At 41.1% G+C, this 14771-nt stretch overlaps 1 protein-coding gene across 3 annotated transcripts in view; it reads left to right on the top strand.

The window, feature by feature from the left end:
* Positions 1–1123: 1123 nt before the first annotated feature.
* sema3e (sema domain, immunoglobulin domain (Ig), short basic domain, secreted, (semaphorin) 3E) overlaps positions 1124–14771 on the top strand; it is a 23326-nt gene continuing 9678 nt past the window's right edge. For 2 of the 3 annotated variants that reach the window (XM_034878846.1, XM_034878843.1), the window contains exons 1-6: positions 1124–2231; positions 10824–10984; positions 11278–11337; positions 11868–11987; positions 14231–14321; positions 14593–14709. In XM_034878846.1, coding sequence (XP_034734737.1) covers positions 2117–2231; positions 10824–10984; positions 11278–11337; positions 11868–11987; positions 14231–14321; positions 14593–14709 — 664 coding nt within the window. In that variant the 5' untranslated portion in view covers positions 1124–2116. The remainder of the gene's footprint in view (positions 2232–10823; positions 10985–11277; positions 11338–11867; positions 11988–14230; positions 14322–14592; positions 14710–14771) is intronic. The other variant, XM_034878845.1, reaches the window with a different exon arrangement.

The following is a 14771-nucleotide window of genomic DNA, read 5'->3' as shown; positions in this document are numbered from 1 at the left end:
AGAAACATTTTCATTTCTGTATTACCGTATTGTCTTAGCTTGCCATTTTTAATGGGTAGTCTATACATTCCCCTACACATTCCCACTGGGCATATATCTCTCTTTGACTGTCCCTCCCTTCAGCATATTCATCATTCATTTATTCAGAAATATAGGCCGGATTTGTCCGTGCATGAGTTTGTGATTTTGGTACAGTTTTATGTTTGCTGTTAATCAAAATAAAATGTAAAAAGCAGTTGTACCAAAAAATGAACCACACATAAAAACAAAAAAAAACTTTTTTGGCACACTGATGTAAGGGATCAACATGACTTAATGTTGGTGTCACCACACAGCCATGAGAAAGAGACAGAGAGAAACAGATGTATTACAGAGGGCTTTACGGGAGACAGACAACGCTCTGCTCCAGTAACTGGACGCCTGTGGGACTCTCCTGTGGGATATGTGCAAATTCAATAATGACTCCAGTCACATCTTGTGCATGTTTTTCTTGTTAAATGTGTGTGGTTACTAATCAGATTCAGAAAGCTCTGGACCTTGAGACAAAACAAAAGACTGCAAGGACACAATACAAGACAGCCTGTCATTGAGTTCAACATTAATATTTTACATGGTACTGACATTACCTGAACACACACAGGTACAGAGATAGACACTAGTAAATGTAGACAGAATACAGTAGCAGAGTAAGAGAAAGACAGACAAATACAGTGAATTATATTATGGTATGATACCTTGAGGAAGGACAAACTAACAACTAGGTTTTACAGAACTGAGGAGTAAGAGAGGTGGGAAGACAAATAAACAGGAGAGCTTAAATGGGCATGGCATGAAAGAAACCTCGCACATGAAAATCCATGGTAACAGTGATAATGACTATCCACATGGAAACAAACACATAGCAAGCAATCATTGAAATTAAAGGAGCGCCCAAGTTGAAAACATTGGCTCATGTCTATGTTAATTTAGGGGAGGTAGGAGCAAAATAAAGGTGGTGACGGAGGAGGGCAGGAGAGAGGAGAAGCAAGGGGTGGTCTGTAGAGTGACATGGGAGGCAGTAATTCTTAGAGGGGAGTCTTCGAGAGCCTGCCTGGGAGACACAGCACACTTAATCCAGCTGCCAGGGAGGGAGAGAGAGAGAGATCTCAAGACAATCTAGAAGAAGGAGCAGCCAATTTTCAAGCTGATCCACACTCCCTCATTACAAACCACACAAACAGGCTTTTCCTCTACCACACACACACCACACTGTGGCAGGTGGCCTCTGCCCAGATCAGTGGCTGTGGTAGAAGCCATCTTAACTGACTGATCAGGTTTGAGAGAGGTTTGGATCCTTCCTGACTGTTTGAGCGTGAGCAGAGTTAGGAGAGCTCGAGCTTCACTTTCTTCTCCAGTGCAGAAGAGAGACGGCACGCCAGGCACGAGGCTCCCCTCTCCTCCCCTCTCCCACTCTGCCTTTTTGCTGGGCTCCAGTCCAGAGAATGACTGGCTCCAGTGGACCCAAGAGGAACGCAGCCTGAGGATACAGTACAGCAGCTCCAGCCTTGCCTGCCTGCCTGCCTGCCTGCCTGCTGGGACACAAATGCACTGAGGTTTTTACAAATCATCTCCAACACCTTTGTGGGATTCACAGGGTAGATTTTTTAATTTTTGATTTTTCTGTTATCAGATAAGAACAACTGGATCTAAGCTGAGCATACCAACTCACATACAGACAGACGGACTAACCTGTGGACAGCAAGCAGTGGGCACTGCGGCGTAAATGTAGCAACTGGACTTCTGTTCTCCCTGGTTACTAAGACCTAACAAGGATAACAGATAGAGCACTGTCCACCGAGGTAGTGGGTGGATGCAGCTTTCATCACACGGCTATAGGGGAAAGCAGATACTGTGCACAAGCTGCAGAGTATCTAGTTGATCCTCCCTGTGGTGATCATCAGAAAATTAACACTTACCTCCAAGTAGACTTTTGTCGGATTCCTATTTCTTATTAAATATTGTTTGCAGGAACTTGTAGGGCAAAGACTTTTTTCTATTCATGGACTTTGTTGCCCTTTGTTGAGTGGACTTGCAGGATTTCGGTGTATATGAACGTGGAGTGTGTGTCTCACTGAGGATGGCAGAGTGCTTAAGGACTGTGTATCTTACACTGATGCTGCTGTATCTTGTTCTGCTGTGCACGGCTCACACAGCCCACAGCATATACCCAAGGATACGGCTCTCCCACAAAGGTAAGAAATACTGGAAATACAGAGTGTGTATTTCTTTAATTAAGTTTAATCTACCCTGGCAACACATTGTTATGCTGCACAAATGAAATCGCTCCACTGTGTTGCACCAATATAAAGTCAAACACAGTGTTCAGGTGTTGCAGCATAGTGTGTTAAACTGTCAGGAATAGTCAATGCAGCCAAAACCGAAACTAGCTTTCTCTGTTCAGTGCCTTCAGTGGAGATTAAAAATAAGACAGGTGTAACAGAACAGAATTTTTCACACTTTAACATACATCTACTTTCTATTCTTGGCGGTGTACTTGGCAGCATTTTGTTGCTACCACTAAAATTAGTTATATAAATGAATACACATAGTTTTTTTTTCTTATCTACAGTGATTGAAAAAATGTAACCAAAAATGCACAAATGCAGAAAACGTGCTCTAAAAAAGTGAAGTCAGAGAAACAATATCCTCTAAATGAGTAAAACAAGCCGCAGGTTATCATTACCATGTAATGAGATGGTCATTGAAGATTTATGTTTCTAGTCGGAAAAAAACATGCAGGGTTGGATCTGACTTTGCGAAGTGCATACTTTTTCACTCACTGATAATCACAGAGCCTCATTGTAGTTTGTTTTGGTTCCTCTGCCATCCAGGCAGAGAATCCATAATGTGGCTTTCTCTCATGCCATAGAGGCAGAGCCATGGAGGTGTTTTTTGGGGGGGGTATGGTAATGGAATGGAAGCATGTAGAAAAGTGTTTGCGTGTGGCTGTTTACGTGTGTGTGTGGGAGTGTGTGATATGTTCATGCACTGGTATGCGGACTGATCGTTGTGTATCTCTTGGACAATAATGGGGGTTTTATCTCTGTAGATAAAACTCTTAAGTAAACATTAGCTTTTTCTCACAGTTTCTTTGATCTCTACAGCAACAGAAGGTGATGATTCCACATAAGCCTGTTAGTCATGGTTGAATATAGGTGTGGAATTTCGATGGTCAATAACTCATATATAAATGCGGGGCTGTGAGTCTGAAAGCTGACAGGTCTGGTTCATCAGTTAGATCTCTGAGCACGGTTTGCTGGATTACGACATGTATTGTATTTTTTTATTTCTCTCCTTTTTGCATACAAAAAATATTTTCCATTGAGATGTAATGGGAAAAGAAATTAAATTAAGATAAAGTTAGAGACAAAGACAAGAAAAATAGATTGGCTCGCTGCCTCCACAGTAATGCAAAACTCATATTTTGACAAAAGTGTGCAGATCAGTGCTGAAGTGCACTAAATAAATCCCACGAAAATATTTGTTATGATCGTGACTTAGGTGCTGATGAATATCGCCCCAATTCATTAGCTGCCTGAGGGGAAAGTTGCAACAGTGATTGGCATCCCACCTTCTCTCTCTCTCTCTCTCTCTCTCTCTCTCTGCCTCTGATACATGTTCTGGCAAGCACAGAGGGCCATGAACAGGCTGTAGTTGGATCCTATCATTATGGAATGAAAAACATCTAAACCTAATATATGCCTCATGGGCTCTGCCAGCAATTTTTGCACACACACACACACACACACACACGCACACACACGCACACACAGGCACACACAGACAGGATAGTGTGAATTCCACACAAACCACCGTCTTAGAGATGAAGAGGGATGTGGTTTTAACTGTTCACCCCAAAAAAATATTACCATAACATCTGGTATCATAACAGGGTGGGAAACAATATGGTCACAGCTGTACATACCAAGTGTTGGATCAATCGAAATTGCAATAAAATATTGGATCATCTTTCTCCTGGTTTCTGGGAATGAATTCCTTTGGGAACGTTATCATGTGTTTCTAGGACGACCTTACTTCCATCGGGTATAGATCTCAGCAAGCTTTGACGTTAGCCACACCTCACACTTGGTGTGAAATTATTATTCACTCTCTATTTTATTCTATTCCCCATCTTCTTGTCTAGACTTCAGGACCAGTGAAGATTTTTCTAAACGCAACTGATTCACTTTCATCCCAATCATCATTTGCTTACTCCAGTTCCAAAAGGTTGTTATGTAAATCACATAAAGTATTGAATTGCAATTGCAGACGCATACCTGTCTTTAAAACGAATTGAACCTAATCTTCAACTACACAGCTTCCAAAGACCTTAAACACAAGCTAAAGACCTCAATTGCTTGGACTTTTGTCAATCAAACTATCTAAACCCTAGGTTATTATTCAAAGAAATGCCCTGCAGGTCGATGTGCTCACTAAAGAACAGAATGTTTTTTTTATACTATTGTTTGGACACAGATCCATGAGATTTGGATTTGCATCATTGGGGGCTCTTGGCAGAAGATCTCTGGGCCTGTGGTGTGAAATGAGCTCTTCTTTTAGGATGCCCATTAATTCTGCTGCTAATGAAGCTTTTGCGCAGCTAGCATATGTCAGAGTCGCGGCAGGTTGCAGGTAGGTGGCCAGGCTTAGACTTATTTCGCTGTCTCTACAGTACAGTCATAATGCCAGGCTTAAGCTGCAGAAAGTGTGATACAGTTGTTAGCTTAATAGGGATGACCTAATCAGATCAAAGTCACTTCCAAAAACTCTTTGATATGTTTGCTAATTTAGTAAACTTTGCACTAGTCTTGCTTTGCCAGACCATCCACATGCTGCAGAGCGAAGGAGGGTCTGGCTACTTCACACAGCATTCCAGGATGGGAGGAACAACGTGATCTGGTTTATTGGCGTGTGGATTGTTAGCTAGCTTTCTCAAATTACCCTGCAGAGATCTGAGGAGCAGTTAACCATAATCCTCATAAATTCACTGGAGTTTAAAATTCCAACACAAAGAAAGTGGAAGGAAGATGACAACGGCGTAAATACATGCATCTGTAAATACATGCACCGGAGCAATCTCGGAAGTGGAACATTGCGCTTACTTCCGAAGGTGTTACCCAACACAACCAGTCAATTCAGTCATGTCAGTTCATTTCAGTGCTGTGGTTTTAGACAAATCAGGAGACTGCATTCCAGATTTAGTGAAGCCTAAATTTTCAGCCCCACCAATATTGTGTAATAAATACCTCCAGAACTGCTCTGGTAATGTGCATGAACTTGTGAATAAGAAAATTAAAACGTGTGATAATAAAACTAAATTATTCATAGCTGAGAGAGTCTATGTGCTTCTGTTTCTGTTTCCAACAAATAATTTTTGTAAAAATCCAAAACATGTTTTGTCACAGCAGGTTATTGTCAGGCTTGGCTCTCGTAAAAACATCTCTGAGTTCAGTAAAAGAAAAAGGAAAAGTTCAGGAGGGCAGCTATGGAAAACACAGAATTAAAAAGTTGACTATTTTACAATAATTCAATTGAGCAGGCATACCATCAGCATGTCTGCCAAGGATGTGTTTACAAAACTTAAAAGTCATAGTCGTTTAGTAAGGTATAGTATAAATATTTTTCTTCAGCAGGTCAGTGAACGGAGAATAAAATTATCCGGCAATGCTAAGCTGTTCTGACAGGGTTAACATCATACTGTATATGTTCGCTTATATAAATAAACACATGTGCTTTCCCTATTTCAACCCAACATCTGTCTCATAGAAAAGTTAAACAAAAGTTAGTTGAAGCACTTAACAGCTGGAGTTACTCATACATGTACGTTTGTGCATACACTGAATGAATGAGAACATAGGTGAGCACGTAAAGCTTGAGAAACAGCATCGGCCATCTAATACTCCAAACATTTCTTTTCTCCAGCATTTACTGTGGAACTGTAAGATTTAGGCACAAGGGGCTGAGATATGTGCGTGGGTGAACACAGGGATTACTCAGGTAGCAATTACTGCATGGATGAAACCACCCTTAAAGCTGTAATTTCAAACCTTCCTCTCCAGACAAGAAACCACTCTCTCTGTATATTTTACAACTTTGAAATGATGTAGCTGTAGGTCTTCTGACGGTGAGATGGGAAATACCAGTATGGCCTAAAGTTGTGTCTGTCTGAAATGAAATTAATGAGGGGGACTTTTATTTTTTATGTTTTCTATATAAAGCTAATGTGCAAAGAGAGGAATCCCATTAACTTTCTAACTCCTACATGCGTACCCTATAATTAACATTTACCACATTGAATCGTGGCCACAGGGCAGCCATAGACCTTAAATCAAACCACTGGAAAATGGAGGCCATCGTGATGATTCGATAAATCCCACCTTTTAGGTCAGCAAAGGAAAAGGGTTATTTTCTCAACCCCCTCCACCACACACTCACGTCTCCCTCTCTCTCGCTTTCTCATTTAGTCTGTGTACATCACCTGCATTCCTTTCGCTCCCATTGTGTTATGTGTGTGCTCTCCAGTTCATTAGTGAGATGTCTAGAGGGGAAGGCAGCTGGTGAAACTCTAATGTCCTTTATGACCTTTTCCCGCTGAACGGATCAGGGAGAAAAGATGCGTTAAGTTCGTGACCTGTGAAAGGAGAGAAGGCACAGCGATTGTTTGAGACTTCAGAGAGTATGTTGCAATGCTAACAGAGAGAGGGGAAAAGAAGAGGGTGGAGGATGATATGTGAGGTGAGCACTGGTGACACACACACACATACACAGACGCACACACTTTTAAATTGTGAACATTTTAAAATGGTAAAAAGGTAAATACCTGCAGGGTTTGAAAAGGTGGTACACTATTTATCTGTTCAGGCCAATGACAACATTACCTGTCAGTTGTCAATGTGTTCTTGTAACATCAATCAGGTCATATTATTACAGTCATTGCAAGATACTTAAAAACACATTCTACTCTCTCTCTCTCTCTCTCTCTATCTCTCTCTCTCAGTCTCTCTCTCTCATCCTGCTTGTACACCCCATGTGGCTTTCATTTTGCTCTGTGACATCATCCCACACACACACTGTAGGATATGGGAACACTAGGCTGTATACCGATAATGGCATGACACCCCACTTCTCTAGCTCCTGACCCCACCCCCGGGGGCTCAACAGTTTCAGGCCTCAACGGCACAAGAAGAACAGACTGCCTCCTTCTTGTCTCCTTTAACTCCAGCCCACTCCAATCTTTCTCTTGGTTTCTGTTCCAGCACAAGTCCCATAACTCAATAAATAACCCAAGCTTATTTCACCGGAAATATGAGACTACCTACCACAAGTTATATATCTGACATGAAATGGCTTAGTATTGGATAAAGTGTTTTTACCTGCTGAGGAGCTGTTGTATATGAGCTCCTGTGTGTATTTATCTTTGACTGAACATGAATAACTCTCAGTGACATATACTCAGAAGTAGATTGCAACTGCATACACACACACAAACACACACACAGACACACACACACACACGCACAGACTGTTGTGTCTGGCTATCTTTGTGGGGACCAGTCATTGACATAATGCATTCCCTAGCCCCTTACCCTAACCTAAACCATCAAACCTAAATGCCTAACCCTAACCCTCACCCTAACCCTAACCATAACCTAACTCTAACCCTACTCCTAAAACCAAGTCTTATTCCTCAAAAAGCCCTTTAACGTTAAGGGGACCAGCATTTTGTCCCCACATAGCTGTCAGGTCCCCATAAGTATACTGTATTCACAGTTTTTGGTCCCCACAAATGTACCTAACCCTGCCCCCCCCCCCACACACACACACATATAACGTGTTGTGTTTTTTTTCTCCCCCAGTTAAAACAGTATTTGCATACATGGATAACGAGGAGATCACAAAGTTTATTATATTCTCACTTCACAAAATCTTCACAAGCATCTCTCAGGAGTCCTCAGACAGCCGATGAAAGTATCTGTCTTGAGGGAGTCCTTTTTCCCTGTGTTTTCTATGTGAAGCGGGATCACAGTCGGGCCATGTGTCTCCCTGGCTCAGTTCATGTTGGAGAAACACCCTCCTCCTCTCAGTTCCTTAGCTGACGGCTAAGGAGCCCTCACTGGCTGCAGATGGCGAGAAAGGGAGAGACAGAGCAAGAGACAGAAAGAAAGAGAAAGGATAGGAGAAGGGAATTACGGAAATCCCCCCTTTCCCTTCTTCCGTCTGAGCAATAGCTGCATCTGTGTAACTGAACATAATGACAGAGAAGAAACTGTAAACAGCATTGTGCGCTTTGAAGCATCTCTTAGTATGTCAGTGTAATCACATCCACCAGTTCTGTTTTATAATAACTCTGTAATCATGAGTAGTTAAGCCTATTAATCAACACCTTATTATAAATGTGATTATAGTTCCTTATCACTGGTACTTGCATACTGGTGAGGAATGGATGTTCTTTGTCTCTTTCTTTTTTCTATCATTCTCTCTCCTTTTTTCTTTCAGTTTTAAGATCCAAGCTGGTTGTTGTTAGAGTGTCCTCCTTTAGTTTCACATGTGCATGGCATATGCACATTTTAGTTCAGAGTTGAACACTATGCATCTAAAATATCATGTTTACAATTCTACACATGCAAACAAAATTATAGAATGAAATGGATCTATCTGTGTTTTTTTATGTTTCTTTGTGGGAGAGAGCGTGACAGCCCGTGCATGTCTATACATCTGGCTTTGTGCATGTGTCCATATTAATCAGCTGCCACTCATGATTATTAAAACAGACAAGTGAAAAGTAGATGGAAAAAAGGGTTTGCATATGGGCTATTTACTCCATCACTTTAAATAGTCATCTACGTCTGTCATCTTAATAAGTGGTAGCAGATTTGGCTTCACATAAAGAAGGAGCTGATTGTTTGAGAACTCCGGCCTAACACTTGTAGAAAAGTTGGAGTGGAATGTTGGAGGACTGTCCTTGATCCAAGTTCAGCTTAAGTCAGAGGGGACTGTGAGGAGATAGAGGGGAGAGTCAGTGTGTGTGTGTGTGCGCGTGTGTGTGTGTGTGTGTGTGTGTGTGTGTGTGTGTGTGTGTGTGTGTGTAAGGGAGAGAGAAAGAGCTCTAAGTGTGTGTGGATTAGATGATTACAGGAAGCATGTCTGAGACCTGGCAGAATGCCACTGCCACATACTCTCAGTCTCTGCCACCTAACCACCCGAGGTCTAATGCTACTCAAACAAACAGTCACTTGTCTCCAACATGGAAATCTTATTAGCAACAAAATATACACAATCACCCACTCCTGTGGATACCTAATCCCATGTTAAACAAATAAAACCTTCCAGGGAGTGTATGCTTTTCCTATGAGTAATCTAGAAAAATTGGATTTAAACACTCTCTCTTTCTATCTTGGAGATCAAGTATCACTAAAAATACACAGATGCTAGGAAAACAAATCATTAAATTACCCCCTGCAACCCCAACATGTAGACATCTCAGCAGTATTTGAGGTAGCATAGTATTACAATCATGCTGGTGGTCGCCATTTTTCCCCCCTCTTCATTTATTTAAAGGGAGTTTCCTGAGGAGTATAGTGCATGGATGGTTTAATTTGTGCATCAACGTAAACCCAATGGAGAGAATAAAGCCTGTGCAATGCTAGTGTTATAGATTTGGTCACAAACTCTGGCTTGTGTGCTTGAATCTGTCTGAGGTTTTAAAAGCTGTGTTAACACATACAAACTCTCCATCTGTCCATTTACAAGGACACCGGTCCAAACAGTTTGTGTGTGAAAGAAAGTTTTTTTTTCAGGCCAATGTGCGCCAGAAGAAGTGCATACCTCTGGGGCTTCAGCACTTTGTTTAAATCCTTCACCCTCAAGCTCTCCAGAAGCTCTCAAAGAGCAGATATAGAGGAGCAGCCTGTCAACACTCAGGTAGATGCAACTGGGTGTGTTGCATACTATCTGTTTCCACTATAGTCTGTGATTATTCTGATGAGCGTGTGTTCATATGTAATGACACATCTGTCATGGTCCACTGCTTCCTTTTTAAGTAGGATTTCACATCACCTAAAGCAAGACAGGGAGGGGTAGCTGATCTTAAACTACTGGCTGATAGAGAGACTGGTTCCTTTTCCTGTCAGATAAAACAGCTTCCTCCTGGTAAAAGAGAATGTAGACCATGCTTTGTACATTACATGTCCCTCCTATTTATCACAACATCTTTCCCAAGACTCATACCCCACTTCTTCCATCCTTGCTTCTGCAAAGTGCCTTTAAGGTTGCCTAAATGTCCGATCCGTTCTCCCCTTGGTCTTCCTTAAAGCAATTTATTAGTATGTACTAGTGCTTGGAAGGCCGGCTTTGAAATGCCTGTACTCCTTTATACCATGTGAACTTTTACCGATGATAAAAAGAAGATATTTCTATGACCAAGCGGCACAGTGAGAGGATGCAAAGGTGACATATGAGAGGGAGAGATGAGATAGAAAGATAACCCTGCTGTTGCTCTTTGCCATTCTCTTGGGGAAGCCATGAATCGGAAACACATGTTGTGATTTTCCGTAGGCCATGGAGAGCCATCGGGACTCAGACGCGGGTTACTGGAGACGTTAGAAATCCCTTGAGAATGGGGTTTGGTTAAATTTAGCTGGTTCGTACAAGCAAGAAGCAGGATGAGGATTCACGTTTAAAAAGAGATTGAAGTTCTGTCTATCTTTCTGCCAAAGCTGCAGACTTCTATTGTGTTGGTATATTTTTTTGTCTTAATCTCTTTGTGCGGGTGTTGTTGTCTGCAGAACTTATGCAGCTCAACAGGACCTGGGTGTTCCAGGGACAAGGAGCGTCTCTTCAGCCCCAGACCATGTTTCTGGATGAGGGCCACGAGAGGCTTTATGTTGGGGCCAAGAATACTCTGTTCTCCCTTAGTCTGGACCAGGTCAACACACACCACAAAGAGGTAACCCCTCCCCCGCCTGTTAAGAAGTGAGACATGTTGAACTCACAAACCCATAGGGCAATAGGTTAACCAAACGGAGTGTGCATGTGCAGGTCTGTGTTGAGCGTAAAACAATACTTTGACTGAGTTTTAATAATTACAATCTGAAAAGGTGGAATGATAACCATATGAGTATGCAATGAAGATAATAGATGTTTGGTCGCATTTTCAACTATACAGTACACCTAACTACGTGTATAATATATTTTATTTCTTTTTTTTAATTTAGAGTGAAACAATTTTTTTTTTCACAGATTCAGTGGGCCAGTACAGAATCTCAGATCCATGAGTGTTTGATGAAGGGAAGGGATAAGGTAAGGTACCCTCTACATTGCTGCAAACAAATATATGTTCTCAACTGGGTGTGGTAGTATGGCAGAGATAGATTTTCAAGAGAACAGCACAAATTTCCATTTGATAATAGGCACTAACTTGGCATATAGATATAAAGTAAAATTCATTTATGATGTAACAGACCCATTATAAAGATAGATACTGTCAGCGTGTATGGATTTATTTGCATATCTCACTGGGCTCACCAACCTTTGTTTAAACTGAAATATTGATGTTATTGATGAGACAGTAAAAGACCTGGGGTCTCATTTATAAACATGGCGTAGACACAAAACACATGGTTTTATGAGTCTGATTTTTTTGGCTTTTGGGCATACGTGTACTCTTAGATATATAGCTTTAGCAGAGTTTTATAAGATAAAAGATATACAATTATATGAGACCCCTGGCTTTTTTCCAGGACATTATTTTTTCTTGCTTGGCCTCAAATCAATTCCATGACTCCTCACCCAACCACCTTCCTGCCTCTTCTTTGTATCTATTCCAACAGTCAGAGTGTGCTAACTACATCAAGGTTCTGCAACAGTACAACCAGACCCATTTGCTTGTCTGTGGAACAGGAGCCTTTAACCCCATTTGTGTCCTGGTCAAAGTGGGACACACAGGGCAGGTGAGTCTCAGAGAAAGAATTAGAGCTTGGTTTCATAACTAAATATGCAAGCGGAATGCAAAGGATTTCTCCTGCCAGAGGTCTTTTCAAAGTCAAAGAATACTTTGACATTACTTGACTGTTCCATTGTGGATATTTCCAATTAGGTTTTTTCTTACTTTGCCTGTTTTAAAAGCTGTGGTTGCTTTGTGGCAGCAGAACTGATGAGTATTCCGACACTTATGCCAAATTTCCCATTGTGCCCCTATATTTTCCCTCTTTAGTCGAAGCAGCCTAAACCTTCTTCACACTGTTTAGATGTTTTAGCCAGGAGGAGCTCCAAGAACTGTTAGTACAGCTTGGACTGCTGCGCTACATAAATTCATGCTACTACACTTGAGTTTATCCTCCTAGCAACAAGGAGTGATGTAAGTTGGAAATGAAAAATAAAGTGAGTAAGAATGGGTGGACCCTCTCTTACTCATTGTATTTTTCATCTTCATTTTTCTTTTCCTTAGAGGGAGAAAATCATTTTGCATAAAGTTGTCATTTAAATAGAATAAAGCACTTTGATAAAAAAAAGAAAAAAAGATCCAGGTTCTGTCGAAACACGTTTCAAGAGGTCAGGGACGAATAATGTTCTTTCTCACTCAGGGGCAGTCTTATATAAAGTACTTGAAAGCAATACTTGAGTAAAAGCACAAGTGTTAAGCACTTTGGTAGAAGTAAAAGGCCCCTTTTTAATACTACTTGAGTAAAAGTCTTAAATTATCTGATATTTACCATACTTAAGTTTCACAAGTAATTTTCTGATATTAAAGTTTTGTACTTAAGTACTAGAAGTAAAAGTAAAGGAAAACTTTGACTATGAACTTTATGGCCAAAGATGTACAACGGTTTTTTTGCCGCTTGACAACAAGGTCACCAATTTTGTAGTGGAGTAAAGTATACATATTAAGGTAATGTCTAAGAGTAAAATGAAAAGTTTCCAGAAATATAATTAGCGAAGTAAAGTACAGATAAGTGAAAATTCTACTTAAGTACAGTAGTGAAGTTTTTGCACTTTGTTACATTACAACACTGCTTAGGGGTCAACGATGTGTGTATGTGTATCAGCTGCACAGGAATGTTTTGCTTGCATTATGGTGTCCATGCAAAATTGCCTGCATGCATCTGTGCAATCACGTTGGTCCACAAGGTGACACATATCTCCCAGGTGTCAAACATGGAACAGTCCCTGGTGAGTGTGTGTGTGAGTGTGTGTTTGTGTGTGTGTCTGGGTTGTATTTAGAGTGCAAGGAGGTTTCCACCCTGCATTCCAACACTGGTCCAGTGTAGGTCAACCAGGCCCGTCACACCATTCAAACAGGAACCACTCTTAGCCATCATTCATATCATTGGAATGCTCATAGAGTGAGCAAAACTGGGACCATCTAAGCCACTTAATCTCTCTACACGGTTGCCTCATATCAATTTCATACTTGCTGTATGAGTTTACATCAAGTCTATGATTACCGTTAAGCTTGACATGAATAATATATTAAATGCATGAAAAAAAAAATACAAGTGGCGTTCATCCAGCCTACCGATGAGTAACGAATCAAGTGGACCACTGGCCCAGACATAAAATAAATAAAAATCTGTGTACTCCATGTAGAGCAATATTGTATCAGCCTATTCTACCTGTTTTCCGTTTGGTTTTGTTATTATATGATGGATGACTTGAACCCTAAAACTGACTTATCATGTGCCAAGCAGGAGTCACAGCCCAGTGGGGTTCCGTGGCTGCTCATACATCAACTAATGACATCCCCTCTGATCTGCCAGTGACAGTGATAAACTCTGTGTGGGACATAAGATATTAGCTGTGGGTCTATAGGGAGTTTGGGTCTATGTATGTATGTGCGTGGGTGGTTATGTGTGTGTTTTTGCCACCTGCTGAGCAGGACAATAAGATCAGAAGAGTAAAAGTAGTCACTCACTAGAGAGCAGAAAAATGTTGGTTATACACATCCAGTCAAAACCCAATCCATCACTCATGGTCTCATCTATCTTTCTGTCTCCTCTCCACCTCATCCATCATTTTCTGATCTCTCCTCTCTCAAATTCACCTGTTTCTTTTTCTCAACGCGCAACCTCCTATAGGGTTTGTCTGGATGTTGTTGAAGTCTTTGCAAGGGGACAGCTGTTGAGTTTGTATTTGCTGTATTCATATTCATGCATGTTTGTGTATAACTACTCCTGTATCCATGTGGTGTTCTCAGGACAGGTTTGCTCTTGAAGAAGACAGTATCATAAGTGGCAGAGGACGCTGTCCATACGACCCCAACAGTCCATGCACGTCTACGCTCTCCAGTAAGACACTGATCACTCATCATCTCACTATCAGCTGAACTAAAAGCGCGATTGTGAGAATATGTTTGACCATGCATTTCCAGAGATGTGCTCACTTTGTTGACCGCTAACCAGTCAATACTGCCATCTTGTGGTCAATTGTCATTATTACTATCACACTAAAAGGGGTTTCACATTTACAATAACATATGCATATTATAACATATTGTTATTAATTAAGGGGTTTGTGTGTTTGTGTGTGTGTGTGTGTGTGTGTGTGTGTGTACATTAGGTGGAGAACTGTATATTGGCCTGTACACTGACTACTGGGAGAATGATGGTGCTTTTTGTCGACTTAACAACCAGACCTACACACGCACAGAGAGAGACGACAGGCAGCAACTCAATGGTTGGTGTGCATTACACGGAATGATCTCCATTTTAAATGCAATGGAGTAGAGCATTGTTATA

The sequence above is a fragment of the Etheostoma cragini genome, chromosome 8 (assembly GCF_013103735.1).
Source record: "Etheostoma cragini isolate CJK2018 chromosome 8, CSU_Ecrag_1.0, whole genome shotgun sequence".
NCBI classification, from domain to species: Eukaryota; Metazoa; Chordata; class Actinopteri; order Perciformes; family Percidae; genus Etheostoma; species Etheostoma cragini.
The sequence above is the reverse complement of the archived record's forward strand: the minus strand, read 5'-3'. Positions and strand labels throughout refer to the sequence as shown.